The following is a 27,567-nucleotide window of genomic DNA, read 5'->3' as shown; positions in this document are numbered from 1 at the left end:
CTATACACAAGTGTAAAACTATCGGAGTGCATGTCAACCCAATATATTGGGATATGTATGACGCGTAAATCAGATTTGGAGAGTACACACGAAGCATTGTCGCGAAAGACAATCGGCATCTTGATGTAGCCTGCCAGATTCATAAATTGCCTAAAATGTATATTTCTGTAATCTGAGGGCCCAGCGACGAAGGCGACCAGTTGGGTGATTGGGCGATGACAGGCAACAAAGAACGTGGTGTCACGAGGTGAAGCAGAAGAAAAAGAAGCGAGAGAAGAAGAGGACGAAGGCTCTCGGTGGCCTGGAAGGAGCGAGGTGGAAAATGGCAGAGCGCCGCCAGAGGAAAAGACGGAAAAAGTCGGCTAGAGCACTGGGCGAAGAAGGCGCTGTACCAAGCCCGTCGAGACTAAAGGGTCGAGCAGGAGGAGGATACCGGTGGCTCTGCACCAGTCAGGTTTGATCCTCCACGCCCGCGGCTGTGCACCGTGGTCGCCAGCAAAGGCTTGGTCCGAGCACAACGGCCCCGTCATATGCTACGGGGACAACCTGGCCCTCAACGACGACACCGCTCGACAAGCCAGGCCTATTCTAAGAAGACAACCCTCAGCAGAGATGCCAGTAGCCCACCGAGTAATGAGAAAGAACTACACCGACTGAGACATGTAAGCGCCACACATCGCGTGACTTATTAGGACGTTGTGACAACTTGTGAGCCAATTTAGGAACTCGGGAAAGATACCAGTGGGAAGGAGAGGGGTCAAACACAGTGTAACCCATGTTGCGGATGCATGTCGATTTGACGGGGATTTGTCGGTGTGATACATGATAAATTTGTTTGGTGTGTCGGTCCAGATGCATGTTTGGTGGGCCGGTAAGCGTGACACGTGGTCATTGGTAAGAATAGAGAATGCGCGGCCGCACAAATACAGGCGAATTTTCACTACAGTGCAAACAAAGGCACTGGGGTTTATTGATCGAATAGTTCCGTCCAGCCGCGAAGCGAAGGTGGCTGGCATATGCAGTAACACGTGTTTGGTCGTGCAGGTGCTGAGCGAGGACGGCGCCGATTCCATGCCCACTAGCGTCTGCGCGAACTTCAGTAGTCGCCGATGAGCCAAAGTGAGACAATATAGGCGGTGAAGTGAGCAAGTTGGTCAGTGCCGAGAATACAGTGGCCTGGTCGCGGCCCCACGAGCAGGGGACATGCTTCTTGAAAAGTTCAGTTAGGGGTCGGGCTAGGATGGCGAAATTGCGTATAAAACGGCGGAAATACGAACATAATATCACAACACTCCGAACAACCTTAGTAGACGAGGTCACCTGTCTTGACAGCGCTAATCTTGTAACGGTCAGGTTGGACACCTGCAGTATTTACAAGATGACCAAGCGCAGTGATTTGTTGTCTGCCGAAATGACACTCTTCGGAGTTTAACTGCAGTAACGTCCGACGGAAGACAGCTACAGAATGGTCGCCAAACGAGCAAGGTGTCTTTCAAGCGTTAGGGAAAACACAATGAAATCGTCTAGGTGGCAGGGAGAGATGGACCATTTGTAACCACGAAGGAGCGAGTCCATCATGCGTTTGAAGATTGCACAGGTCTTGCACAGTCCAAAGAGCACAACTATATGTAAATATATTGTTACGGGGATGTTCTATGTGTAGACAGACTGTACTTACAATGTATATGCAAGCAGGGTCAATAGGGTTAAGATGGCTGTCTAGTAACAAGAACAACAACAATATATATATATATATATATATATATATATATATATATATATATATATATATATATATATATATATATATATGCTAATGAAGTTGAAGCGCAATCTCAATACCACTAGACAAGGGGAAAGGGAAAAGAAGTGAAAGCGAACAGGAATTGGCTCGTGTAGTTTGGCGTTCACTGTCTTTCCTTTAAAATGCCGCAGTCGACTTATCGTCAAATTTTTCAAGAGTGGCCCCAAACATCACACTTCAAAGCAAATGGCTACTACTGGGGCCGCACGCACCACCGCACATATTCTCCTCATCATCCATGGACTCCATCCAGGGTCCCTCAGTGGCTATCGCGTTCTGCGGCGCGAGTGAGTTTGCTCAAGCGACCTCTTCTATCTCGCGACGACTTCACCGAATGACTGGCGTGTTTGCTTCAGTCATTAGACAAACCGCGCAATCACCGCAATATTCATATTAGTTTCGAAGAGGACCCGTAAGGTGGGTGCGCTACATCGAGTCTGTCGTAATTCTCTACGCGTGGGCAGACACCGAGATGAGGTGTATAGCACAAGGGCATCTGCGAGGTGCAGCTCAGGCTTGCGATCTGTTCGACGGGCGTGCCTATCCAACTAGGCCCAGCTGGGCCACGGCATTGCTCTTCCGAGAACCTACCAAGCGCCTATGAAGCTCGCCTTATGAAGATTCGGTCACGTTCCCACGCTCCAGGTGAACGCATAGCCGAATCAATGTTCCAAAAGCTGTGTCTCCTTGGCACAGCTGTAGAAATTATTCGCCCGGGGAATACGCCTCTCTCTTTAGTTGCGTATACTTCCCTTCGGGTGCACAGGATATGCACCCACTTGACCCAATTCTTATAAACTGCGGTAAAAAAAAATATTGTCAGGACACTTCTACACACATCACGTATCATGGGGATCGAGACCAAACTAGTGTAGAAAGCATCTATGGGACTGGGCAAGGACTGATAACTTTTTATGTCAGCATTCGGGTTAAGTTACGTGTATTCGCCGACAATTTAGATCTGTGCTAGATCTTACACTTTCCGGTCCATGTCTTTCGCTTTGACCATGGAAAACGGTAGATGCTGGGACAAACAGTGACCATGTTCCACTTTTGTTGAATTAATAGGCCCACAGTAGACAGTGGTGGTTCGAATGTGCTATTTTGTGGATTACCATAGATTTAAATATCGTTTGCGAACCAATTTCAAATGAATTAAAGTTCTGCATCGAATGCTGATGATATTTACTCAATTTTAGACACGTCGGTAGGAAGATCGAAATTCTAGTCAAAGCATCCAAAGTGTCTATATATAAAAATTAGTGCAATAACTGTTACTCGCGGGGCTACAAGCTATGAAAATCCGCGTGTAAACGCCTCATACATAGCCAGTCTCAGAGGAACTGTAAAAATTAAATATGTATTCCTGGAACATTGAAAAGTACGGTATATAAGGCAAAAGATGATCACAATGTCCAACATTTTCATTTTTGTCAAAGTCAACTAGTAAATGTGCCTTGCTGCGGTTTCTAAGATCCTAATAATTGATTCTGCGTCACTTCAGTCTGGAGTCAATCGTTTTGACCATCCGTGAAAGGGATGTCTCTCTTGATATATTTACAAGAGCTTTGGAGAACTGGCTCGCGACCTACCTTCCTTCCTCTGCTCATAGACAGGGCACAATAGAAGATGCCGAAGAGATTCCTTCGTTATTATCGTCCTACGTTCCTTCTTGTTTACCAGCTGGAGCACCAGGTCTCTATGTACTCACTATTAAGATGTTTGAAACTGTGTTTGACGGGGCTCGTAACGTTTTCTTCGGGGCCCTAACTCATTCTATAGAGCATGCATGGGTCCTATCTGCGTGAAGAATTGCAAAGGTGATTCCACATCCTAAAGACAAAAATAAAGGTTATGTACTAGACAATATCCGGCCTATTTCTCTAATACCAAATTTTGTAACATAATTCGAAATAATATTGTTACGGAACGATAAAAGAGGAGAGAGGAAGAAGATCCCAGACGCTAGCTAGTGCGTATTGTTGGTGGTGAGCCATCTTAACTACCCTGACCCATTTTGTATATATTTATTTATTTATTCAAAAGAACCTTACAGGCCCTATGGCAGGGCCTAAAGTAAGGGGGGCATATTAAACAGTAAAATGTATAAAAAGTACAAATTTACAACAGGAACAGTGCTATAAAAAAGATTACCGTGTTACACAATATTGAAGGCACTAGGAATACAAAGCAATATCTGAAGGCACACTAACACTTGTTAGTGTGAACAGAGCAAAGGAATACCGTTTATGAAAATGATATACAACATGGCAAAAATGCACGATAACATACACTAGATTGGTCCCTCGTGAACGGTATTAAATGGGAAAAGCATGAGTAACTGAGAGCGGAACGCGTCGGGATATGGCGGCTATGTTATCAGGGAGGTCATTCCAGAGACGAATGGCATGTTGCAGTGCCGATGAATTAAATGCATTTGTTTTACCGTATATGCGCATGAAACTGAACTGATTATGTAATCTGCGTGAAAAAGAGTAGGGTATTTGTAGGTGCAACCGGGTTCGTTTATTAGTGTAAATATATTTGTGGAATAAGCACAGAAGGGCGATGTTGCGGCGGATATCTAATGGCGGCAACAGTAGGTCTAGTTTAATTTGAGTAATGCTCTAGTTTATACTGTAGTTGCGGGATATGAACCGGGCTGCTTTGTTTTGTATCATTTCCGTCATATTTATTAGGCAATTTTGATGAGGGGACCAAATTGGGGAGGCGAATTCTAACTGTGGCAAAATGAATGTTTGGAAAGCGAGTTTTCGAATGTTTGGCGGGGCATTTCGCAAACTGCGTCGTAGATAGCCAAGAGAACGTGATGCTTTGGCGCATGTAGAAGTGATGTGTCAATATTGATATCGTCAAGTGATATTGACAATCCAGTCTTTCTATGCTCCCAACATCATCGTGACATATTGGTTAGCTGTGTGGGGTACCACAGCTTGAAACGGAGCTCAACAGTGGACGTCTCATCACCGTCCACACCATGAACGACGGTGAGCACGCATGATCAACGTCGTTGCCGCCTCCTACATAACCGTCGCCACCTATGTCACTGTCACCTTCGGTTGTTGTTGTGCAACCCAACGATGCTGGAACTTTCTGCGGCACCGATGGCTCCGACATTGAAGAGTAGGTGGCCATGTACGAACGCTTGAGTGGAATCAACTGATGGTACCGTACGCTTATTCTAGCTAATCTGTTCTTCTACTTAAGAGGGTCGGCAAAGGTGTGGTACGAAAACCACGAAGAGGAGCTAACCAGCTTAGACCAATACAAAGAGAAGTTGGCATAATTATTTGGCAAACCAGCTGGCCGTAAAATTGCCGCAGAGCAGGAACAGGCCTCCCGTGCCCGATCTCCCACAGAGTCCAATGCCTCATACATCCAGGACGTGCTGGCACTTTGTCGCAAAGCCGATCACGACATCAAAGAAGGCTGAGAAAGTCGGGCACGTCCTTAGGGGCATTGCTGACGACGCCTTTAATCTGCTCATGTGCAAAAGCTGCACTACAGTCCGTGGTATCATTAAAGAGTGCCGACAATTCGAGCAGGCCAAAAGCCGATGCGTCTTCCAAACATTCGCCAGACTTCCCAGCACTGCCGCAACGTCGACATATGAAGATCAGCCTACGCAGCAGCATACGTTGGCATCAGAAGCCGTGGTGCGAATCGTTAGACGTGAACTGGATGCGATGGCCCCCGCAGCTTTCTGTTCGCGTGGCCCTGACGCTACCACTTTTTCAGTTCACCTCGTACAAGCCATCTTTCTCCAGGAATTCGAAAACATTGGTTTGCATTCTCTATGTTTTCGCCAATCCCAAAGCTAAGGAACGCCCTTCTACTATTTTCGCTCCACCCTGACGCTTCTGTCCGCGTTATCGCAACCCGACTGAGTCGAGAACTGCGGACGACCAGCCTATGTGTTTCACCTGTCGCCGCATTGGTCATATCGCCAGATACTGTCGCAACTCGTGGCTCTCAACACCTCGCATGCCGACGAACCTGAGCCGTCTAACAGCGCCGACAACACTGCTAGCAACACGTGGTGCAGTCGATCACCATCGCCGCGCGGACACCAATCTTGTTCGCCGCAAACGCATCGCCTTTCATCAATTGTGGGTTTTGGCCGCACCCTATCGGAAAACTAAGAAATGCAACTCTCGGCGGTGGTGCTGCATTGCCTAATACTGCAGCGAATCCTTCGAGTGTGCCCAAAAGGAGAAATGCAAATCACGTTAATATAGCCAGCGCATCTGTTCAAGCACTCATCGACACTGGGGCGCACGTATCTCTGATGAGTGCTTGCCTACGTAGATGTTTAAAGAAGGTGCTCACCCAGCAGCTGCCGAGTGTTTCGTGTGGCCGGCGCGGCGTTCTTCTTCGTCTTGGAATGTGTACTGCGCGTTTAAGTGTAGCCGGCCGCTCTACTTCTGTTCTCCTTGCTGTGATCGACAACTGCCCTCAAGTAGTTATCCTTGGATTGGACTTTTTATCCATTCATTCTGCTCTCATCGGCTGCGCTACTGGCGTTCTTCAGTTAGAACTGCCTCAACTCGCCGATGCTCCGAGCACCGCCCCAGCGCACTTGCGCTCGCTTCACAATGTGCGTCTCTCACCCGAGGCAGATACGTCACTTTGACCGCCTTACCACAAGTTCCTGATGGTGAATATGTGCTTCACCCCATCAACGACGTGCTTTTGGACCGGAACGTTGCTATTATACATACGCTGGTCAGGATTACTAATAACGACGTCGTTCTACCGCTTCTGAATTTCAGCCTGTACCCTCAAGTGGTTCCGGCCGGCATGTTCTTGGTCAGTGTTTCTAGTGATTAGAAATTTACATTGAAAGTCTGAATCCCGAGAGTTGTTTATTAGCGCTAATTGCAGCTCGCAGCTCTGGTTACATAACGGATGACTTCGCCAAAAAGATTGAACCTGATCTCACCTCTGCACAGGCCAGGAACATTTGTCTCCTGCTTGAATTGTACAGTAAGATCTTTGATTTCGGTGACGGGCTTTTAGGCCAAACATGTGTTGTTCACCACCGTATCAGCACTGGAGGCGCGAATCCTATTCGTAGGCGTCCCTATCGTGTATCGCATGCTAAACCTCGAGTCATCCAATCACAAGTAGACAAAACGCCTGTCATTATTGTGAAAAAGAAAGATCGTACCAGGCGCTTTTGCTTCGATTATCGCCACTTGAACAGGATCATGCGAAAAGACGTCTGACCACTACCACGCATCGATGACGCCTTGCACTGCTTGCGCGGAGCTAAATACTTCTGCTCCATCGATCTTCGATACGGCTACTGACAGATTTCTGTTGATGAAATGAACTACTAGAAGACGGCCTTCATCACGCGGGAAGATTTATATCAGTTCAAAGTCATGCCTTTTGGCCTATGTAATGCTTTTGAGACACTTGAACGTATGACGAACACTGTCCTGCGAGACTACAAATGGACCACCTGTCTCTGCTGCCTTGACGACGTTATTGTTTTTTCTCCCACGTTCGGCAGCCACCTTACCCGACTCGTTGCCATTCTTGCGGTCTTGCGAAAAGCCGGCTTCCAAATCAACTCCACGAAGTGTCAGTTCGGGTGCCGTCAGATTACCGCGTTGGGACACCTGTTTAACGCATTCGGTGTACAACCCGATCCGGAAAAAGTTCGTGCCGTACGCAATTTCACTGTGCCCCGTTCTGCTTCTGACGTGCGCTACTTCATTGGCCTCTGTTCTTACTTTCGCCGTTTCGTCGAAAACTTTGCCGACGTTGCTCAGCCTTTGACAGATCATCTAAAGAAGAACACGCCATTCTCATGGGGCCCGGAGCAGGCTCACGCGTTCGCCACTCTCATCGGGCTTCTGAACACCCCTCCCATACTTCCCCACTTTGACTCCACACTGACGCAAGCGGCCATGACATCGGCGCTATTCTCGCCCAACAACAAAACGGTACCGGGTCCGTGGTAGTTTACACCAGCCGCCTGCTGTCACCTGCTGACATAAATTACTCCATCACCAAGCAGGAGTTTTGTGCTTTAGATGGGCTGTCGCCAAGTTCCGGCCATATTTGTACGGCCGCACGTTTTCGGTCATTACAGACCACCACGCATTCTGCTGGTTGTCTTCCCTCCGGCACCCGATAGGACGGCTTGGTCACTGGGCTTTGCGGATCCCAGAATTTTGATTTATTGTCAGTTACAAGACTGGGCGCCTGCACAAGGACTCTGCCTCTCTCGTCACCCCGTGGATCCCGCTGATCCTGCTGCGCAGGACCAGGTGAGCTGCGTGATGGCTTTTACTGACTCGATCGACATGCGCGCAGAACAACGCGGCGAATCCTTAAGCACATCATTGCCAGCGTGCAATCAAGCAGCATTGAAGGCACGTGCCGCATGTTCGTGCTGCACGATGGCATTCTCTACGGCTGCAATATTAACCCTGACGGTCCTGAGTTGATCCTTGTCCTTCCTCGTCATCTGCGATCCATCGCTCTCGAACAACTTCACGATGCACCAACGGCGGGACTCCGTGGAGCTTGGCGTACGTACGACCGCGTACGACGCCGGTTCTTCTGACCGTGTCTGCACCGCTTTGTGCGTCGTTACGCCGCAACTTGCGAATTCTGCCAGTGCCGGAAAAAACATCCCCTGCCACCCGCAGGCCGACTCCATCCAATCGAACTCCCCTCAGAACCATTCTTTCGCGTAGACCTTGACCTGCTTCACCTTTTTCCGACGACGACTAGAGGGAATAAGTAGATCACCGTCGCTACTGATTACGCGACACGCTAAGCGATAACAAAGGTGTTGCTGCCTAGTTGCACAGCAGACGTCGCCCCTTTTCTCCTTCGCGACGTCATTCTCCACCCCGGTACACCTTGACAGTTAAAGACCGCGGCCGCTCGTTCTTGTCTCGAATTGTCGACGACCTCCTCCGCTCTTTTGCCACTGAGTACGTGCTGTCCCCCGTCTACCACCCACAAACTAACAGTCTTAAGCGAACGGTCTCAACCGAACGATCACAGAGATGCTGTCGATGTACGTCTCCCATGATCACCGCGACTGGGACGCCGCGCTCGCCTACGTGACGTTCGCTTATAACTCGTCCCGACATGACAGTGCAGGATACTCTTTTGTCTTTCGTATTGTCGCGACCTCACATTGCCGTTCGACACCATCTTGCCTTCTGTGCCACGGGTTGCAACTGAGTACGCTCGTGAAGTCATCGATCGCGCTCACATGGCACGTCAATTCGCCCGATCTCGTTTATTACCCTCGCAGCATATACAAAAAGAGCGTTACGACCGCTGCCATCGCGATATTAAGTTCGCGCTAGGTGCTTGGGTGCTCCTATGGTCGCCATTTCGTAGGGTTGGCCTATCCCAGAAACTTATCTCTTGCTACACGTGGCCTTATGAAGTCCTACTTGAAGTTAACGACGTAAATTACGAGATTTCGCCGCTACAGTTTGGTGCATCTTCAAGTCCGACACATGTTGACGTCGTCAACGTTTCGGGGCGGAAGCCATACTTCGCTCGCAGTTCTTCGCCTACCATGCGGCGAGAGGGCGCTTTACCACCCGGGGATTCTGCTACGGAAGGATGAAAGAAGTGAGAGAAAGAAAAATATCGGAGGACGCTGGCTGCTGTGTGTTGCTAATGGCTAGCCATCTTAACTACTCCGACTCTTTTTGTATATATATTGTAAATACAGTTTTTATATACTCCCAGCATCCCGTAACAGTATTACACGCGAATATGAGAACATTGGGGACCACAAAATAGTTATTGAGCCCCTGAAAAATGGGATATTGGCCAGAGATGTCAATTTATTGCGTACATGTTGACCGAGAGAGCTCAATTTTTTCGGCATGTTACCACAAACAATGTGCGGCTATAGTTGCACTAGACATTTCTGAAACGTACGATAGGTAGAATATCTTAATTTATTAGAGACGATCCCGGGTATTGAAGCACTTATATACTTTGTAACGTGCAGCGGTGAATTCTTGCAAGGCAGAGAGAGTTTTACTGTGCACGAAGTGGAATTTCATCAGGAAAATTCAGACGAACTGGCGGTGTTTTGAAAGGCGCAGTTATATATCCGATGTTGTTTAATGCGTTGATCAGCTGCGTTCCTTGTCACCAGAATGTAAGCACGTACGTTTGCGTTAATGACACAGCGCTTTCTCGCTTTGAAAAATGATATTCAGTCTCACAACGAGTGTTTCCAGTTATACTTATGCGATGTAGAACAACGGGTGGCTGGTATGCGCCTTGCCCTCACTGTAAATAAGAACGTTGTTCTTGTATTTTCTCTACAAGACCCAGTAATACATCCTTTGCATGCCGTCACTCAATTATTGCACCAGTGGAAGAAGTTAAGTACTTTGAAATTATTTATGAGGGAAATCTTAACTGCCCAATTGCAAATACCAGCATCCTGCGTGCGGCTACATGCCAGATTATGGGCCCAGTGTTGCGCGCTGCATGCTGAAGTGCTGGACAGGCGCCGCATGGAAGGCGCTGGGTACTGGAGCGAAGTGCGCGGCGTCTGGCTGCGATAAATATTTCTTTCAATTACCGAAATCAACAGAGAGTGTATTATTTCAATTTAAAAAAGTTCTATGGAAACTTACCACAATCATCATGATCAGCCTATTTTATGTTTGCTAAAGGACGAGGGCCTCTCCCTGCGATTTCCAGTTACCCCTATCCTGCTTCAATCGATTCCAACTGGCACCTGTGAATTTCTTAATTTTGTGATCCTATCTAGTCTTCTGCCGTCCTCGACTGCGCTTCCCCTTTCTAGGCATCCACTCTGTCACCTTTATGGTCCACCTGTTATCTGACCTACGCATTTCACGGCCTGTCGAGCTCTATTTTTATTTCTTAATGTCAACTAGAATGTCGGCTATTCCCGTTTGCCCTTTGATGCACACCGCTCTCTTCCTGTCTCTTGACGTGATAGCTAGCATTTCCCGGTCCATCGCTCTTAGGGCGGTCCTTAACTTCTTCTCGAGCTTCTTTGTCAATCTCCAAGTTTCTTCCCCATATGTCAACACCAGTAGATTGCACTGAGAATACAATATTATTTTTAATGGTAATGGGCTTCCCGTCAGGATCTGAGAATGTCGGCCGTATGTGCTCCAACCCATTTTTATTCTTTCGTAAATGTCTTTCTCGTGATAAGCGTTCCCTGTGCGTAATTGGCCTAGGCAAACATACTCCTTCAGAGAATCTAGAGGCTGACTGGCGCTCATGAACTTTTGTTCCCTTGCCAGGCTACTGATTATCTTCGTCGTATCCATGAGAATCTTCAACCCCACGCTTACATTCTCTGCAAAGGCCCTCAATCATTTGTTGTAACGCTCCTGGGCATTGCTGAACAGGACAATGTCATCTGCAAACTGAAGCTTACTGTGATATTTTCCGCTAATCCTTGCTGCTGAGCCTTCCCAGCCTAATAGCTTGTATATTTCTTCCTAGCATGCATTGAATAAAATTGGAGAGATTATGTGTGATTGTCTGACTCCTTTCTTTATGGGTATCTCTACTTTTCTTGTGGAGAATCAAGGTAGCTGTGAAGTCTCTCTAGATTTTTTCAAGAATATTTCCTAACCCTCCTCCCGTACTTTTTCATTGCCTAATGTCTCTATGACTGCTGATATCTCAACTGAACCAAATGCCTTTCCGTAATCTACGAAAGTCATATAGAGAGGTTGATTGTATTTTAAGGATTTCTCTATGCCTGATTAACGACATGGATAGGATTCAATGTAGTGTATCCCTTCCTGAAGCCAGCCTGTTCTTTTGGTTGACTGCAGTCCAGTGTTGCTCTTATTCTATTCGAAATTATCTTGGTGAATATTTTATACAATACTGGAAGTAAGCTATTGGGCCTATACTTTTTGAATTCTTTAACGTCTCCATTTTTGTGCATTAGTGTAATGCTTGCATTCTTCCAATTCTCTGGGACCATTGAAGTTGTGAGACAGCTCTTATAAAGAGCCGCCAGTTTTTCGAGCATGATATCTTCTCCACCTTTGATTAAATCAACTGATATGCCATCTTCTTGAGTCGCTTTTCTACGCTTCATGTCTTATAACGCCCTGCTAACTTCATCACTATTTATATAAGGAGCTTCTGCAGCCTGTTCGTTATTACCTCGAATGAAGCTATCATGGCTGCTATGGGTACTGTACATGACAGCATAAACTCTTCCGCTCCTGTTACTTTATCTTCGAAATTGCTAATTACCCCGCGTATCTTTAAGTGCATACATCATGGGTTGTCCTAAGCATAGTTTTCTTCTAACTGATTTCAGGCTGCCTCCATTGCGGCTGGCTCACTCATTCCCATGTTAGAATTTCAAATATCCCTTTTTTCTCGTTGTTGATCAGTTGTTACAGTTCCGTGAATTCTATCTCATTGAGTTTTACACTTTCATTCTTTGTCGTTTCTTTTTAGGCCTTCCGTTAGTTCGAAGCGCTTACCTACTGGTTGCCTTGGTACCTTACCTACCGCTTTAATTGTTGTTTCTGAAGTGAGTCTAGTTACAGCTTTATTGCCTATATGTCATCTTCGCCTCTCTGCTCTAAGGCTGCATATTTGTTTGCAATTAGTGGCCTGAACTGGTCTCCTTTCACCCTTAATGCGTCTAGGTTGACCTGCTTCCTCTCGACTAATTTTACTCTTTCACTCTCCAAATTGGGGTGAATACTAGTCCTGACTAACCTATGACTACTGCACTTCACCCTGCCTAACACTTCTACATCCCGCACTATGCTTGGGTCATAGAAATTATGAAATCTATTTTATTTATTGTTTGACGATTGGGGCTTCTATAGGTTCACTTTCTGTTGGTACGCTTCTTGAAGAAGGCGTTCAATATTCGAAGCTTATTCCTTTCCGCGAATCATAACAACATCTCTCCTCTGCTATTCCTAGAATCGACGCTGTAGTTGCCAAGTGCTGGATTGCAGGGAAGTCTTCTGCATTGAAGTCGCCCGTGAATATAGTATATTGAGTTTGCACTTGCATAATCTCTAATTCAACATCTCCATAAAAGTGTTGTATTTCATCATCATGACTGGACACTGGAGCGTAGGCTTGTACTACGTTTATTCTATACCTATTCTATACCTATCAGTGTTGCCCGCGATGTCCCTATATATTAGGAATCCTACAACGCACTGTTTCGTATCTCGGAGTACCCGACAGCAGAGGTCTTGACCATTAATCAGCACTGTATAAGCCTCACCAGTTCTAATCTCACTAAGGCCAATGATATCCTGAACAATTCCTGATAGCTCCTCAAAGAGTCCTGCGAAGCTAGCTTCACTCGAGAGTTTGGGTGTCAAACGTTGCCTGTCCAGGTCCAGAGATTCTCATCACCCTCTGCTGCGTTGCAGGTCTGACCGCCACCTTGGTCGGGTGCTCCGCAGCTGCTGGGATCGGAAGGCCACTGGTTTATCGAATGAGTGATTTGGGAGTCAGTGGCCGAATACTGCACCAGGTAGGCTAATTTCTGATCTGGTGGGGGAGCGCTATTTGTGCAGCTTAGTGGGTCTTCCAAATTTGGTTGTGCATGTATTAGTAAAGCCACTCTGGCGTTCGGCATTGTTGAGAGTGTCAGGAATCACTCCAAGCCAGGAAATGTAGTGTACTGTAGGAAGTGAATTCGAGTTTACCACCTTCACATAAAAAAAACGCCCATTCGAACTGTTGACTAGGGCAACTGAGGAACCGAGATAGACCAGATAACGCTGCAGGCCGCCAGGCCACTATATGACGGAGAAGCCTAGCCCACATAATCCTACAATGCTAAAAACACACTTCAATTATCTGCGATGGACAAGTCTAAAACCACACTCAACAGCGCTCACACGCAAAGTGAAAGATTTCTTGATTTTCAGTCGCGCCGACTCGACAGTGATTATTCTGCAGCGCTCCATACTGTCATAGCTAGAAATTTTAACTATTTCAGAATTCTAAGACGAGAAAACAAACCAAAGACAGAGGAAAAGCGAAAAAAAAATGGATTTCCGAGCTTACCCTAGAGCCACTGGTCACGCACGCTAAGGGTACACCGCCGTCTGACTAGTGTCGTCTGCTGCTGCAGGTATCAAGGTCTCTTTTATCACAGGATGTGCATTCGACCAACGCGCCCCACGCAGTCACGATCTGCAAAGGTCTCTTCTGTAGACAATAGAGAAGGCAGTGCTACTCGGGTCAAAGCAGCTGCCAGTGATTTGATCACAGAGGTGGCGTGTACTTCCTGCATGGAGACAACTGTGTCGGAAGACATTAATGAACGAGTGAAGCGCTGAATCAGGGAACTATCAATGGGAAGTAAGCATCATATGGCGAAAAGTTATGCTATGACGAAGTGTAAAACTATTGGAGCGCATCTCACCGCGATATGTCGGGATATAATGTTTACGTGGTGCGAAAGCTAGCGCTAATCTCCCGGCAAGGTAACATAAATAAGTGCTAAAATACTTTACGGATGATTTGGCTGTGTGGTTTGGAACCGCAAGCGTCCGTGAAGATGTTCAGAGATACAGAGATAAAGCTTGTTATTTGAAGCAGAAAACCACACTGAACAACGCTCGAACGCGAACAGAGTAATTTCTTGATTTTCTGTCTTAATGCTGATTAGACACAGATTACTCTTCAGCGCTCCATACTGTCATACCTTGAAAATTTAACCAGTTCAGAATTCTAAAGCGATTACACAAAACGAAAGAAAGAGGAAAAGGGAAAAAATTGATTTCCGAGCTTACCCTAGAGTCACTGGCCACGCATGCTAAGGGCACACCGCTGCAAGCCTAGTGTCGTTTTTGCTGCAGGTATAAAGAAGGTCACTTTTTCTTCTTTCTTTTTTGTGTTGACGGGATGTGCATTCGAGCAATGCCCCGCACATGGTCATGATCTGCAGGAGCCAAGCGAAGCGGGAAAGCTAGGCTACTCGAGAAAAAGCACCTGCCAGGAATCAATTCCAGACGCGACGTGTACTTCCTGCGCGGAGACAATTGCATTAGAATATATTAAAGAACGACTTAAGCGCTCAATCTGGGAACTCTCGATCGGAAGTAAGCATTATGTTGTGGAATAAGTTATGCTATAAACAAGTGTAAAACTATCGGAGTGCATCGCACCGCAATATATTGGGATATATATGTCGCGCAAATCAGATATGGAGAGCACACACGAAGCATTGTCGCAAAAGACCATCGGCATCTTGATGTAGCCTGCCAGATTCATAAATTGCCTAAAATGTGTATTTCTGTAGTCTGAGAGCCCAGCGACGAAGGCGACCAGTTGGGTGATTGGGCGATGACAGGCGACAAAGAACGTGGTGTCTCGAGCTGAAGTAGAAGAAGAAAAAGAAGCGAGAGGAGAAGGAAGAGGAAGAAGGCTGACGGTGGCCTGGAAGGAGCGAGGTGGAAAATGGCAGAGCGCCGCCAGAGGAAAAGACGGAAGAAGTCAGCTAGAGCACTGGGCGAAGAAGGCGCTGTACCAAGCACGTCGAGACTGGAGGGTCGAACAGGAGGAGGACACCGGTGGCTCATTCATTCTCCACGCCCGTGGTTGTGCACCGTGGTCTCCAGCAAAGGCTTGGTCCGAGCACAAGGGCCCCATCCTATGAAACGGGGACAACCTCGCCCTCACCGACAACACCGCTCGACAAGCCAGGCCTATTCTAAGGATACAACTCTCAGCAGAGATGCCAGTAGCCACCGAGCAATGAGAAAGAACTACACTGACTAAGACATATAAGCGCCACACCGCGCGTGACTCATTAGGACGTTGTGACAACTTGTGAACCAATTTAGGAACTCGGGAAAGATACCAGTGGGAAGGAGAGGGGTCAAACCCAGTGTAACCCATGTTGCGGATGTATGTAGATTTGACGGGGACCTACCGCTGTGTTACATTAAAAATTTGTTTGGTGTATCGGTCTATATTCATGTTTCGTTTGCCGGTAACCGTTAAACGTGGTCGTCGGTAAGAATCGAGACTGCGCGGCCGCACAAATACGGGCGAACTTTCGTGACAGCCCAAACAAAGGCACTGGCGTTCTTTGACCGAATAGTTCCGTCCAGCCGCGGAGAGAAGGTGGCTGGCATATGCAGTAACACGTGTTTGGTCATGCAGGTGCTGAGCTAGGACGGCGCCGATTCCATGCCCACTAGCGTCTGTGCGAACTTCAGTAGTCGCCGATGGGCCAAAGTAAGACAATATAGGCGGGGAAGTGAGGAAGTTCGTCAGTGCCGAGAATACAGTGGCTTGGTCGCGGCCCCACGAGCAGGGGACATGCTTCTTTAAAAGATCGGTTAGGGGCCGGGCTGGGATGGCGAAATTACGTATCAAACGGCGGAAATACGAACATGATCTCACAAAACTCCGAACATGTTTAGTAGACGAGGCCACAAGTAAGTTCTTGACAGCGCTAATCTTGTCATGGTTTGTGCCACTGAACTCAACAAGGCAATCGGCATCGAAAGTGGCCAGAATTACCGCGGTGAGTGGATGTTTTTACCTTGACGCACCGAGCAACGAGCACCTCGACATATTCGAACACCGTTCTTCGAGCAGGGCATATATATATATATATATATATATATATATATATATATATATATATATATATATATATATATATATATATATATATATATATATATATATATATATATATATATATATATATATATATATATATATATATATATATATATATATATATATATATATATATAAATATATATTGTCACAGTCGGTAATGTGGAAAGAAGACGACGCTGATGGTGGTCTTAGAGACGACGACGAAGTGTTTAAGAGTATCGATGCTCTACGCTTGTTGGCTCAGCCATTAAAAGCCACTTGTAAATAGACGAACGCTTCTTCCTTCCTGTAACATCATTGGTGGAGGTGCGGGGTAATCACTTGAGCAAGACGGAGCTCCGCAGCGGACGTAACCTGGCCGCCATGTCTTCCGAAGGAGCCAGTTCAACCGCTGCCCCGTCGTCGCCCCCGACGGTCATCCTGGCCCAGCCTCGCGACCCTGGCATGTTTTCCGGGATTGACAACGTTGACGTCGATGACTGGTTACAGAACTATGAACGGATCAGCGCACACAACAGGTGGGATAACACGCTTATGCTGGCTAATGTAATAATCTACCTCAAGAAAACAGCACGGGTCTGGTTCGAAACACATGAAGAAGAGATTACGAGTTGGGACCAGTGCAAACAGAAGCTTAGGGATTTGTTCGGCAAACCCATCGCCCGCCAACGTGCTGCAAAGAAGGACCTTGGGACCCGTGTACAGACGTCCACTGAATCATACGTGGCCTATATCCAGGACGTCCTCGCTCTCTGCCGCAAAGTAGATAACAATATGGCAGAGGCACACAAGGTCAGCCACGTCTTAAAGGGCATCGCGGACGACGCGTTTAACCTGCTTGTTTATAAGAACATCACAACGGTCAATGAGATCATTAACGAATGTCGCCGCTTTGAAGACGCGAAGAGTCGCCGCATAGTTCAACAGTTCACGCGTCTACCTAATACCGCAGCTTCGTCGACGTGCGAAGACATTTGTCCACCGCGTGAGCCCACCTCCTCCGAGAACGTCGTCCGTATCGTTCGGCGAGAAATCGAAGCAGCGTCTCCTGCCACGCCTGTGACGCAGTGCTTTGACGATTCCCGGCCGCTTGTGTGACTCATTCAATCGGTCATTCGCCAAGAACTTGCGAATGTAGGTCTTCCATCCATCTGCTCCGCCAGCCGTCCTGACTTTGCTTCGTCTGCTGCCTCTGCCCCTGTTCACCGGAGCCAATACGGTCCGTATCCGAGCTATCGCAACCCGGCCGAATGGCGCACCCATGACGATAGACCCATCTGTTTTTACTGTGGACGTGTGGGCCACATCTCTCGCCACTGTCGAAGTTCCTGGCCAGCCCACTCACGACCAAGCTTTCCCGCCTACCGCCGCTCCCCACTGAATCCTCGCCCGCCATCACTCACCACCGAGGTTGAAGACGTACCTGACAACGCTCGAGCCACCGCGACCAGCCGATCGCCACCACCACATAGTCGCCACTCCCGTTCGCCCCAGCTGCGTCGCTCTCCATCCCCAGCTTACCGTCGTGGCTCTCCGACGGGAAACTAACTGGGGCAGCTCCTGGAGGTGACGCTGCTCTAGAACACCAGCCTGAAATTCCTCTGCTGACCCTGCCTACTAATCGGAACCTTCTGGACGTGGACGTGGATGGTTTGCCCGTTACAGCACTCATCGACACTGGAGCCCAAATTTCCATCATGAGTGCGGAGCTTCGAACGCGCTTGAAAAAGGTACTTACTCCTGCTCCGACTCGACTGCTCCAGGTCGCCGATGGTGGAACTCCGGCTGTGCTTGGAATGTGTACTGCTCGTGTCAGTGTCGCCGGTCGCCACACGTCCGTTTTGTTTAGTGTGCTTGAACGTTGCCCTCACAATGTGATCCTCGGGCTCGACTTTTTGTCCGCCAATTCTGCTCTGATTGACTGTTCCGCCGGTGTCGTACAACTTGACTTACCCCTACCTGTTCCCATTGACCTTCCTGCTCAAGCTCCAGCTCAGCTTTGTTCCGCGGATTTTATACGCCTGCCATCTCTTACAGCAACCTTCATCCCTGTTTTAGCCAGCCCACCTGTACCTGATGGAGACTATGTCCTCACTCCCGCGACGTCAGTCCTGCTTTCTCACAATGTCTCCTTCCCACACACCATCGTTTCTGTTGCGGACAATCAGACATGTCTTCCGATCCTAAATTTCGGACAGTGCCCGCAAGTAGTTCCTCGAGGCATGTCTCTTGCCACGTTGTCACCAACGCACGAGTGCCACATTTCTGCTCTATCTGTTGCGCCGTCTTCGACCACTGCTCATTCTGCGCCTTCTGCATCAGCCCCGACCGATGACTTTACAAAGATGATTGCACCGGACCTCTCCACCCAACAAGCCGCACAGCTCCGTGGCCTCCTCGAGTCCTAGTCCGACATTTTCGATCTGAACGATCGCCCTTTGCGTCAAACTACGGTCGTGACGCATCGGATAAATACCGGCGATGCAGTACCTGTTCGCAGACGCCCATACCGGGTGTCGCCCTCTGAACGACAAGTTATCCAGAGCGAGGTTGACAAGATGCTTGCCAAAGGGATTATTGAACACTCTTCCAGTCCGTGGGCGTCCCCTGTTGTTCTCGTCAAAAAGATGGATAACAGCTGGTGATTCTGCGTTGACTATCGTCATCTAAACACGATCACCAAGAAAGATGTGTATCCACTTCCCCGCATTGACGATGCTCTGGATTGTCTCCACGGTGCCACTTATTTTTCATCTATAGACGTTCGCTCTGGATATTGGCAAATTGCCGTGGATGACATGGACCGTGAAAAGACCGCATTCGTCACACCAGACGGCCTATATCAGTTCCGAGTAATGCCATTTGGCTTGTGCAATGCCCCGGCGACCTTTGAACGGATGATGGACATGCTCTTGCGTGGTTTGAAATGGTCCATCTGTTTGTGCTACTTGGATGACGTCATCGTATTCTCTTCAACTTTTGCGACTCATCTTGAACGACTTTCATCTGTTCTTTCTGTTTTTCGCACCGCTGTCTTACAGCTCAACTCGTCCAAGTGCCACTTCGGTCACCGCCAAATAACTATGCTCGGACACCTTGTCGATTCGTCAGGCATTCGCCCCGACCCCGCTAAAGTTCATGCTGTGCAGAATTTCCCTATACCAACTTGTGCCGAAGATGTTCGCAGCTTTTTGGGTCTTTGCTCTTACTTCCGCAGGTTTGTGGAAAATTTCGCCCATGTTGCCCGTCCCCTGACTGACCTCCTGAAGAAAGACGTTCCTTTCTATTGGGGCTCTGAACAAGCGTCTGCTTTCTCGCAGCTCATCACGCTGCTTGCTACACCTCCTATTCTCGCCCATTTTGACCCCTCCGCTCCGACAGAAATCCGCACTGACGCCAGTGGCTACGGAATCGGCGCAGCTTTAGCTCAACGCCAATGTGGGCACGACCACGTTATCGCCTACGCCAGTCGCCTCCTCTCTCCCGCCGAGCGCAATTACTCGATTACTGAGCGCGAGTGCCTCGCCCTCATTTGGGCGGTGGGCAAGTTCCCACCCTACATATATGGACGACCATTTACAGTTACAACCGACCACCACGCCCTTTGTTGGCTTTCCTCCCTCAAGGATCCCACCGGCCGCCTCGGTCGCTGGGCCCTACGGCTGCAAGAATACACCTACACTGTGGTCTACAAGCCGGGTCGTCTACATCAGGACGCCGACTGCCTGTCTCGTCATCCCGTCGATGTACCGGATGGTTTAGTGGATGTCGCACCGATCTGCGTTCTTTCCCTCTCAGCCTTGCAAGACATTGGCGCTGAACAACGACGCGACGAGTCGTTACGCCCCATTATCGAACGCCTGCTCTCTGCTCCGTCTGACCCATCCCTTCACATGTTCGTACTACAAAATGGCATCCTGTATCGCCGCAACATGCACCCCGATGGGCCCCAGCTCCTAACCGTCATTCCGTCTCATCTGAAAACGATTGTACTGCAGCAACTGCACGACGCTCCCACCGCTGGACACCTTGGCGTCACGCGGACCTATGACCGAATTCAGCGACGGTTTTTCTGGCCGCGTCTCAACCGCTCCGTCCGGCGCTATGTTGCCGCGTGTGAGTCATGTCAACGCCGAAAAAGGCCAGCTGTGCCTCCTGCCGGACTGCTGCAACCTTTGGATATACCGGCCGAACCTTTTTATCGCGTTGGCCTTGATCTCATTGGACCATTCCCTATATCCAAGGACGGAAATAGGTGGATTGCCGTCGCTACGGACTATACAACTCGCTATGCCATTACTACAGCCCTACCGACCAGCTGCGCTACAGACGTCGCTGATTTCTTGCTTCACGACGTTATCTTCCACCACGGTGCACCTCGTCAACTTCTCACCGATCGTGGCAGATACTTTCTTGCCAAAGTCAAAGACGACCTACTTCGATCATGTGCTACTAAACATAAACTTACTACCGCTTACCATCCTCAAACTAACGGTCTTACGGAACGCCTGAACCGCACATTAACGGACATGCTCGCAATGTATGTTTCCTCCGATCATCGCGACTGGGACATTGCTCTACCATTTGTCACGTTCGCCTACAATTCCTCGCGCCACGACACAGCTGGCTATTCACCCTTCTATCTCCTCTTCGGCCGTGAGCCGACTTTGCCTTTCGAGACACTCCTCTCGACCACGCTCGACTCGCCGACAGAGTACACTCGGGATGTCATAGCCACAGGGGCCCAAGCACGCCAGCTTGCCCGCATTCGTCTGTCTGCTTCCCAGACACGCCAGAAGTACCGTTACGACAAGCGCCATCACGACGTGAACTACGAACCAGGCGCTCTTGTGCTAGTATGGTATCCAGCTCGGCATGTTGGTCTTTCCGAGAAATTCCTCTCGCGATACTATGGCCCTTACCGCATCCTTCGCCAGGTGACCCCTGTCACATATGAAGTGTCTCCGCTGAATGCCACGGTGCCTTCACCCCTCTCTGACATCATCCACGTCAGCCGTCTCAAACCTTACCTTTCTTCGACCGATGAGCCGCACCAATCAGGTGCATTTTCCGACGGGGGTGATGTCACAGTCGGTAATGTGGAAAGAAGACGACGCTGATGGTGGTCTTAGAGACGACGAAGTGTTTAAGAGTATTGATGCTCTACGCTTGTTCGCTCAGCCATTAAAAGCCACTTGTAAATAGACGAACGCTTCTTCCTTCCCGTAACAATATATATATATATATATATATATATATATATATATATATATATATATATATATATATATATATATATATATATATATATATATAATATAGATATATGACGCATAAGTACCCAATAAAGTGGATGGGGAAACAACATCGCGGTAGCTCAATTAGCGCAAGTCTTTTAGTTCAGTTGAGATATCAGCACTCATAGAGACATTAGTCAATGAAAAAGTACTGGAGGAGGGTTAGGAAATATCCTTGAAGAAATCTAGAGAGACTCCACAGCTACCTTGATTCTCCACAAGAAAAGTAGAGATACCCATAAAGAAACGAGTCAGACAATCACACATTCTCTCCAATTTTATTCAATGCATGCTAGGAAGAAATATACAAGCTATTAGGCTGGGAAGGCTCAGCAGCAAGGATTAGCGGCAAATATCTCAGTAACCTTCAGTTTGCAGATGACATTGTCCTGTTCAGCAGCAGTCAGGAGAGTTACAACAAATGATTGAGGGCCTTTGCAAAGAATGTAAGGGAGGGGCTGAAGATTCTCATGGATACGACGAAGATAATCAATAGCCTGGCAAGGAAACAAAAGTTCATGAGCGCCAGTCAGCCTCTAGATTTTCTGAAGGAGTATGTTTACTTAGGCCAATTACGCACAGGGAACCCTTATCACGAGAAAGACATTTACAAAAGAATAAAAATGTGTTGGAGCACATACGGCCGACATTCTCAGAACCTGACGGGAAGCCCATTACCATTGAAAATAATATTGTATTCTCAGTGCAATCTACTGGTGCTGACATATGGGGAAGAAACTTGGAGATTGACAAAGAAGCTCGAGAAGAAGTTAAGGACCGCCCTAAGAGCGATGGAGCGGGAAATGCTAGGTATCACGTCAAGAAACAGGAAGAGAGTGGTGTGAATCAAAGGGCAAACGGGAATAGCCGACATTCTAGTTGACATCAAGAAATGAAAATAGAGCTGGGCAGGGCGTGTACGGCGCAGGTCAGATAACAAGTGGACCATAAAGGTGACAGAGTGGATGCCTAGAAAGGGGAAGCGCAGTCGAGGACGGCAGAAGACTAGATGGGATCACAAAATTAAGACATTCACAGGCGCCAGTTGGAATCGATTCACGCAGGATAAGGGAAAAAGGAAATCGCCGGGAGAGGCCCTCGTCCTGTAGCAAACATAAAATAGCCTGAAAATGATGATTGTGGTAACTTTTCATAGACCTTTTTTTTCTTTTTTTATTGAATTAATACACTCTCTGTTGATTTCGGTAATTGAAAGAAATATTTATGGCAGTCAGACACCGCGCACTTCTCACTCTAGAGCTGCACATCGCTCCAGTACCCAGCGCCTTCCATGCGGCGCCTGTCCAGCACTTCAGCATGCAGCGCACAACACTGGGCCCATAATCGGGCATGTAGCCGCACGCAGGATGCTGGTATTTGCAATTGGGCAGTTAAGATTTCCCTCATAAATGATTTCAAGGTACTTAACTTCTTCCACTGGTGCTATAATTGAGTGACGGCATGCAATGGATATATTACTGGGTCTTGTAGAGAAAATACAAGAACAACGTTCGTATTTCCAGTGAGGGCAAGGCACATACCGGCCAACCATGGTTCTATATCACATAAGTATAACTGGAAACACTCGTTGAGAGACTGATAATTGTTTTGAAAAGCGAAAAAACGATGTATCATCAACGTAAACTTAGGTTCTTACATTATGGTGACAAGGAACGCGGCTGATCAACGTAATAAACAACATCGAATATATAACCGCGCCTTTCAAAACACCGCCAATTCGTGTGAATTTTCCCTGTGAAATTCCACTTCGTGCAGAGTAAAACTCTCTCTGCCCTGGAAGAATTCAGTGCTCCACTTTACAAAGTATTTAGGTTCTTCAATAACCTGCATCGTCTCTAATAAAATAAAGTATTCTATCTATATTATCCTTTAGAAAGGTCTAGTGCAACTAGAGCCGCACATTGTTCCTGGTAACACCCGAATGAATTGAGCTCTCTAGGTCGACATGTCCGCAATAAATTCACATCTCTCGCCAATATCCAGTTTCCCAGGGGCTCAATAACAATCTTGTGGTCCCCAATATTTTCATACTTGCGTGTAATATTGTTACAGCGATGCTGGGTGTATCGAAAGACTGTATTTACAATATATATACAAAATTAGTCGCAGTAGTTAAGATCGCTAACCACCAACAACACACAGCAGCCAGCATCCCGTGATATTCTTCTTCCGCTCTCTTCTTTCATCCTTCTTAACAGGATCCCCCGATAGTGAAGCGCCGTCTCAGCGCATGGTACGCGATAAATTACGAGCGAAGTATGGCTTCAGCTGTGAAACGTGGACGACGTCAACAGGTGTCCCAATTGAGCATGCATCAAACTGTTGCGGCGAAATCTCCTAATTTACGTCGTTTGACTTGACGTAGGACTTCATAAGGCATGTGAAGCGAGAGGAAAAAACTTCTTGGACAGGGCAACCCGATCAAATGGTGACTAAAAGAGCACCCAAGCACCTGGCGCGAACTGAACATCGCGATGGCACCGGTCATAAAGCTCTTTTTGTATGTGATGCAAGGCTAATAAACGAGATGGTGCGAATTGACGTGCCATTTGAGCGCGATCGATGACTTCACGAGCGTACTCAGTTGCAACGCATGGTACAGAAGGGAAGATGGTGTCAAACGGCAATGTGGGGTCGTGACCATATTGTCACAGTTGGTAACGTGGGAAAAGGAGGACGATGATGGTGGCCTTGGAGACGACGAAGAAGAGTGTAGCATTACCGCTGCTATACGCTTGCTGGCTCAGCCATTAAAAGCCATCTGTAAATAGACGCACGCTTCTTCCTTCCCGTAACATCTTTGGTGGAGGTGAGGGGTAACGATCCCCGTACCTTCCCGTAACAATATAAAAGATACGATGAGGATACGAAGTATCCTACGATGTTATGTCGGGTCGAGTTAAATGCGAACGTTACGTAGGCCAGCATGGAGTCCCAGTCGCGGTGATCGTTGGAGACGTACATCGACCGCATCTCTTTGATTGTTCGGCTTAGACGTTTAGTAGGAACTTTTGTTTGTGGGTGCTAGGCGGTGGAGAGGTAGTGCTCAGTGGCACAAGAGCGGAGGAGGTCGTCGACAACTCGAGACAAGAACGAGTGGCCGTGATCTGTAAGCAACTGCCGAGGCGCACCATGGTAGAGAATGACGTCGCGGCGGAGAAACTCAGCGATGTTGGTCGCGCAGCTAGTCAGCAACGCGTTTGTTATCGCGTAGCATGTCGCGTAATCAGTAGCGACGGCCGATCTATTTATTCCTTTTAGTCGTCGTCGGAAAAGGGCCAAGCAGATTAAGGCATATGTGAAAGGACGGTTCACAGGGAACTTCATTTAGATGGAGTCGTCCGGCAGGTGGCAGGGCAGGTTTCTTCCGGCGTTGACACAATTCGCAAGTTGCGACATAACGATGCATAGATGGTAGAGACCCGGCCAGAAGAACCGGTGGCGTATGCGGTCGTATGTACGAAACACTCCAAGGTGTCCCGCCGTCGGCGTATCCTGAGGTTGTTCGAGAGCGACGGATCGCAGATGACGAGGAAGGACAAGGGGCAACTCAGGGCCGTCAGGGTTGATATTGCGGCGGTAATGATACCGTCATGCAGCACTAACATGCGGCACGTGCCGTCAGTGGTACCAGATTGCACTCCGGTGATGATGGACTGTAAGGATTCGTCGCGTAGTTCAGCGCGCATGTCGGTCATGTCAGTAAAAGCCATTACGCAGTTAACCGGATCATACGCAGCAGGATGAGGGGCATCCACGGGGCGACTACAGCAGCAGTCAGCGTCCTTGTGCAGGCTCCCAGTCCTGTAATTAACAATGAATGAAAATTCCTGAAGCCGCAAAGCCCAGCGACCAAGCCGTCCTATCGGGTCCAGGAACGAAGACAGGTAGCAGAGTGCGCGGTGGTCTGTAACGACAGAAAACATTCGGCCGTACAAATATGGCCGGAACTTCGCGACAGCCAAAACTAAAGCCAAACACTCCCGCTCGGTGATGGAGTAATTTCTCTCAGCAGATGACAGCAGGCGGCTGGCATAAGCTATCATGGACTCGGTACCATTTTGTTGTTGGGTGATGCCGTGGCCGCTTGCGTCAGTGTGGACTTCGGTCAGTGCAGATGCATCAAAGTGGGCAAGTATGGGAGGTGTGGTCAGAAATTCGATAAGAGTGGCGAACGCGTGAGCCTGCTCCGGGCCCGTGAGTGTGGCGTGTTCTTCTTCAGAACATCTGTCAAAGGTCGAAAAACGGCGGCGAAGTTTTTGACGAAACGGCGAAAGCAAGAACACACGCCGACGAAGCAGGGCATGTCAGAAGCAGAAGCTGGCACAGCGAAACTGCGTACGGCATGAACGTTTTCTGGATCTGGTTGGACACGAGATGCGTCAAAGAGGTGTCCTAAAGCGCTAACCTGACACTTCTGGAAGTTTTGTTGGAAGGCGGCTTTTCGGAATACCACAAGAATGGCATCGAGTCGTGTAAGAGGGCTGCTGAACGTGGGAGAAGGAATAACGTCGTCAAGGTAACAGAGACTAGCCTCGCAGAAGAGAGTTCATCATATGTTCAAATGTCGCAGGAGCATTGTGTAGACGAAAGGGCACTACTTTGAACTGATAAAGGCCATCCGGCGTGATAAATGCCGTCATCCCGCGGTTGATTTCGACATCTGAATTCTGCCAGTAGCCGGATCGACAATCGATAGACGAGAGGTATTAAGCTCCGTGCAAGCAGTCCAAGGCGTCATCGATGCGTTGTAGTGGGCAGACCTCTTTTCACGTGATCTTGATTAAGTGGCGATAATTGAAGCAAAAGCGCGAGGTACCACCTTTCTTTTTCAGAAGGACGACAGGTGAAGCTCAAGGGCTGGCTGATCACTCGATGACCCTTTTTCCGAGCATTTTGTTGTGGTCGGGGGGGGGGGGAGCGAAAATAGTAGAAGGGCGTTCGTTAGCTCTGGGATTGGTGACAGCACAGAAAGAATGTAAACCAATATTTACAAGTACTTGGCGAACAATGGCTTGTATGAGAGGAACTGAAAAGTGGTAGCATCAGGGCTTCGCGAACAGAAAGCTGCGGTCGCCATCTCATCCAGTTCACATCGAACGACGCACCACGTTCTCTGATGGCGACGCATGCTGCTGTGTGGGCTGATCTTCGCACGTCGGCGTTGCGGCAGTATTGGGAAGCTCGGCGAATGGTTGCAAGACGCGTCGACTTTTGGCCTGCTCGAATTGTCGGCACACTTTAATTATAGCATCAACTGTGGAGCAACTATTTCACATGAGCAGGTTAAAGGCATCGTCAGCAATGCGCTTAAGGACATGCCCGATGTTGTCAGCCTCTGTCATGTCATGATCGACTTTAAAACGACGTTTCAGCACGTACTGGATGTACGAGACATAGGACTCCGTGCGGGATTGGGCACGGGAGACCAGTTCCAGCCTGGCTGCAGTTTTACGGCCGCATGGTTCGCTAAACAACTGTGCCAACGTCTCTTTGCATTGGTCCGAGCAGGTATCTGGTTAGCTCCTCTTCGTGGTTTTCGTACCACACCTATGACGTGCCTCTTATATAGAACAAAAGGTTAGCTAGCATTAGTGTAGGGTCCCATCTGTTGATTCCACTGACGCGGTCGTACATGGCCACCCCCTTTTCAGCGTCGGCGCCATCAGTCCCGCAGAAAGTTCCGGGATCCTTGGGTTGCACAACCACAAGCGAAGATGACTGTGACGTAGCTGGCGACGGTGACGTAGGAGGTGGCAACGACGTTCATCCCGAGTGCTCACCATC

General features: G+C 48.2%; 1 protein-coding gene across 4 annotated transcripts in view; it reads left to right on the top strand.

Annotated features, from left to right (window-relative positions):
* The first annotated feature begins 277 nt into the window (after positions 1-277).
* LOC135920801 (uncharacterized) overlaps positions 278-27,567 on the top strand; it is a 183,680-nt gene continuing 156,390 nt past the window's right edge. For 2 of the 4 annotated variants that reach the window (XR_010570319.1, XM_065455067.1), the window contains exons 1-3: positions 278-662; positions 1,045-1,119; positions 13,243-13,346. Coding sequence is in view for 1 of the 4 variants with exons in the window: in XM_065455067.1 (XP_065311139.1) it covers positions 1,110-1,119; positions 13,243-13,346 (114 nt within the window). In the remaining 3 variants the exon portion in view is untranslated. The remainder of the gene's footprint in view (positions 663-1,044; positions 1,120-13,242; positions 13,347-27,567) is intronic. The other 2 variants (XR_010570318.1, XR_010570320.1) reach the window with 1 other exon arrangement.

This window comes from Dermacentor albipictus, chromosome 8, assembly GCF_038994185.2.
Source record: "Dermacentor albipictus isolate Rhodes 1998 colony chromosome 8, USDA_Dalb.pri_finalv2, whole genome shotgun sequence".
Lineage (NCBI taxonomy): Eukaryota > Metazoa > Arthropoda > Arachnida > Ixodida > Ixodidae > Dermacentor > Dermacentor albipictus.
The sequence above is the reverse complement of the archived record's forward strand: the minus strand, read 5'-3'. Positions and strand labels throughout refer to the sequence as shown.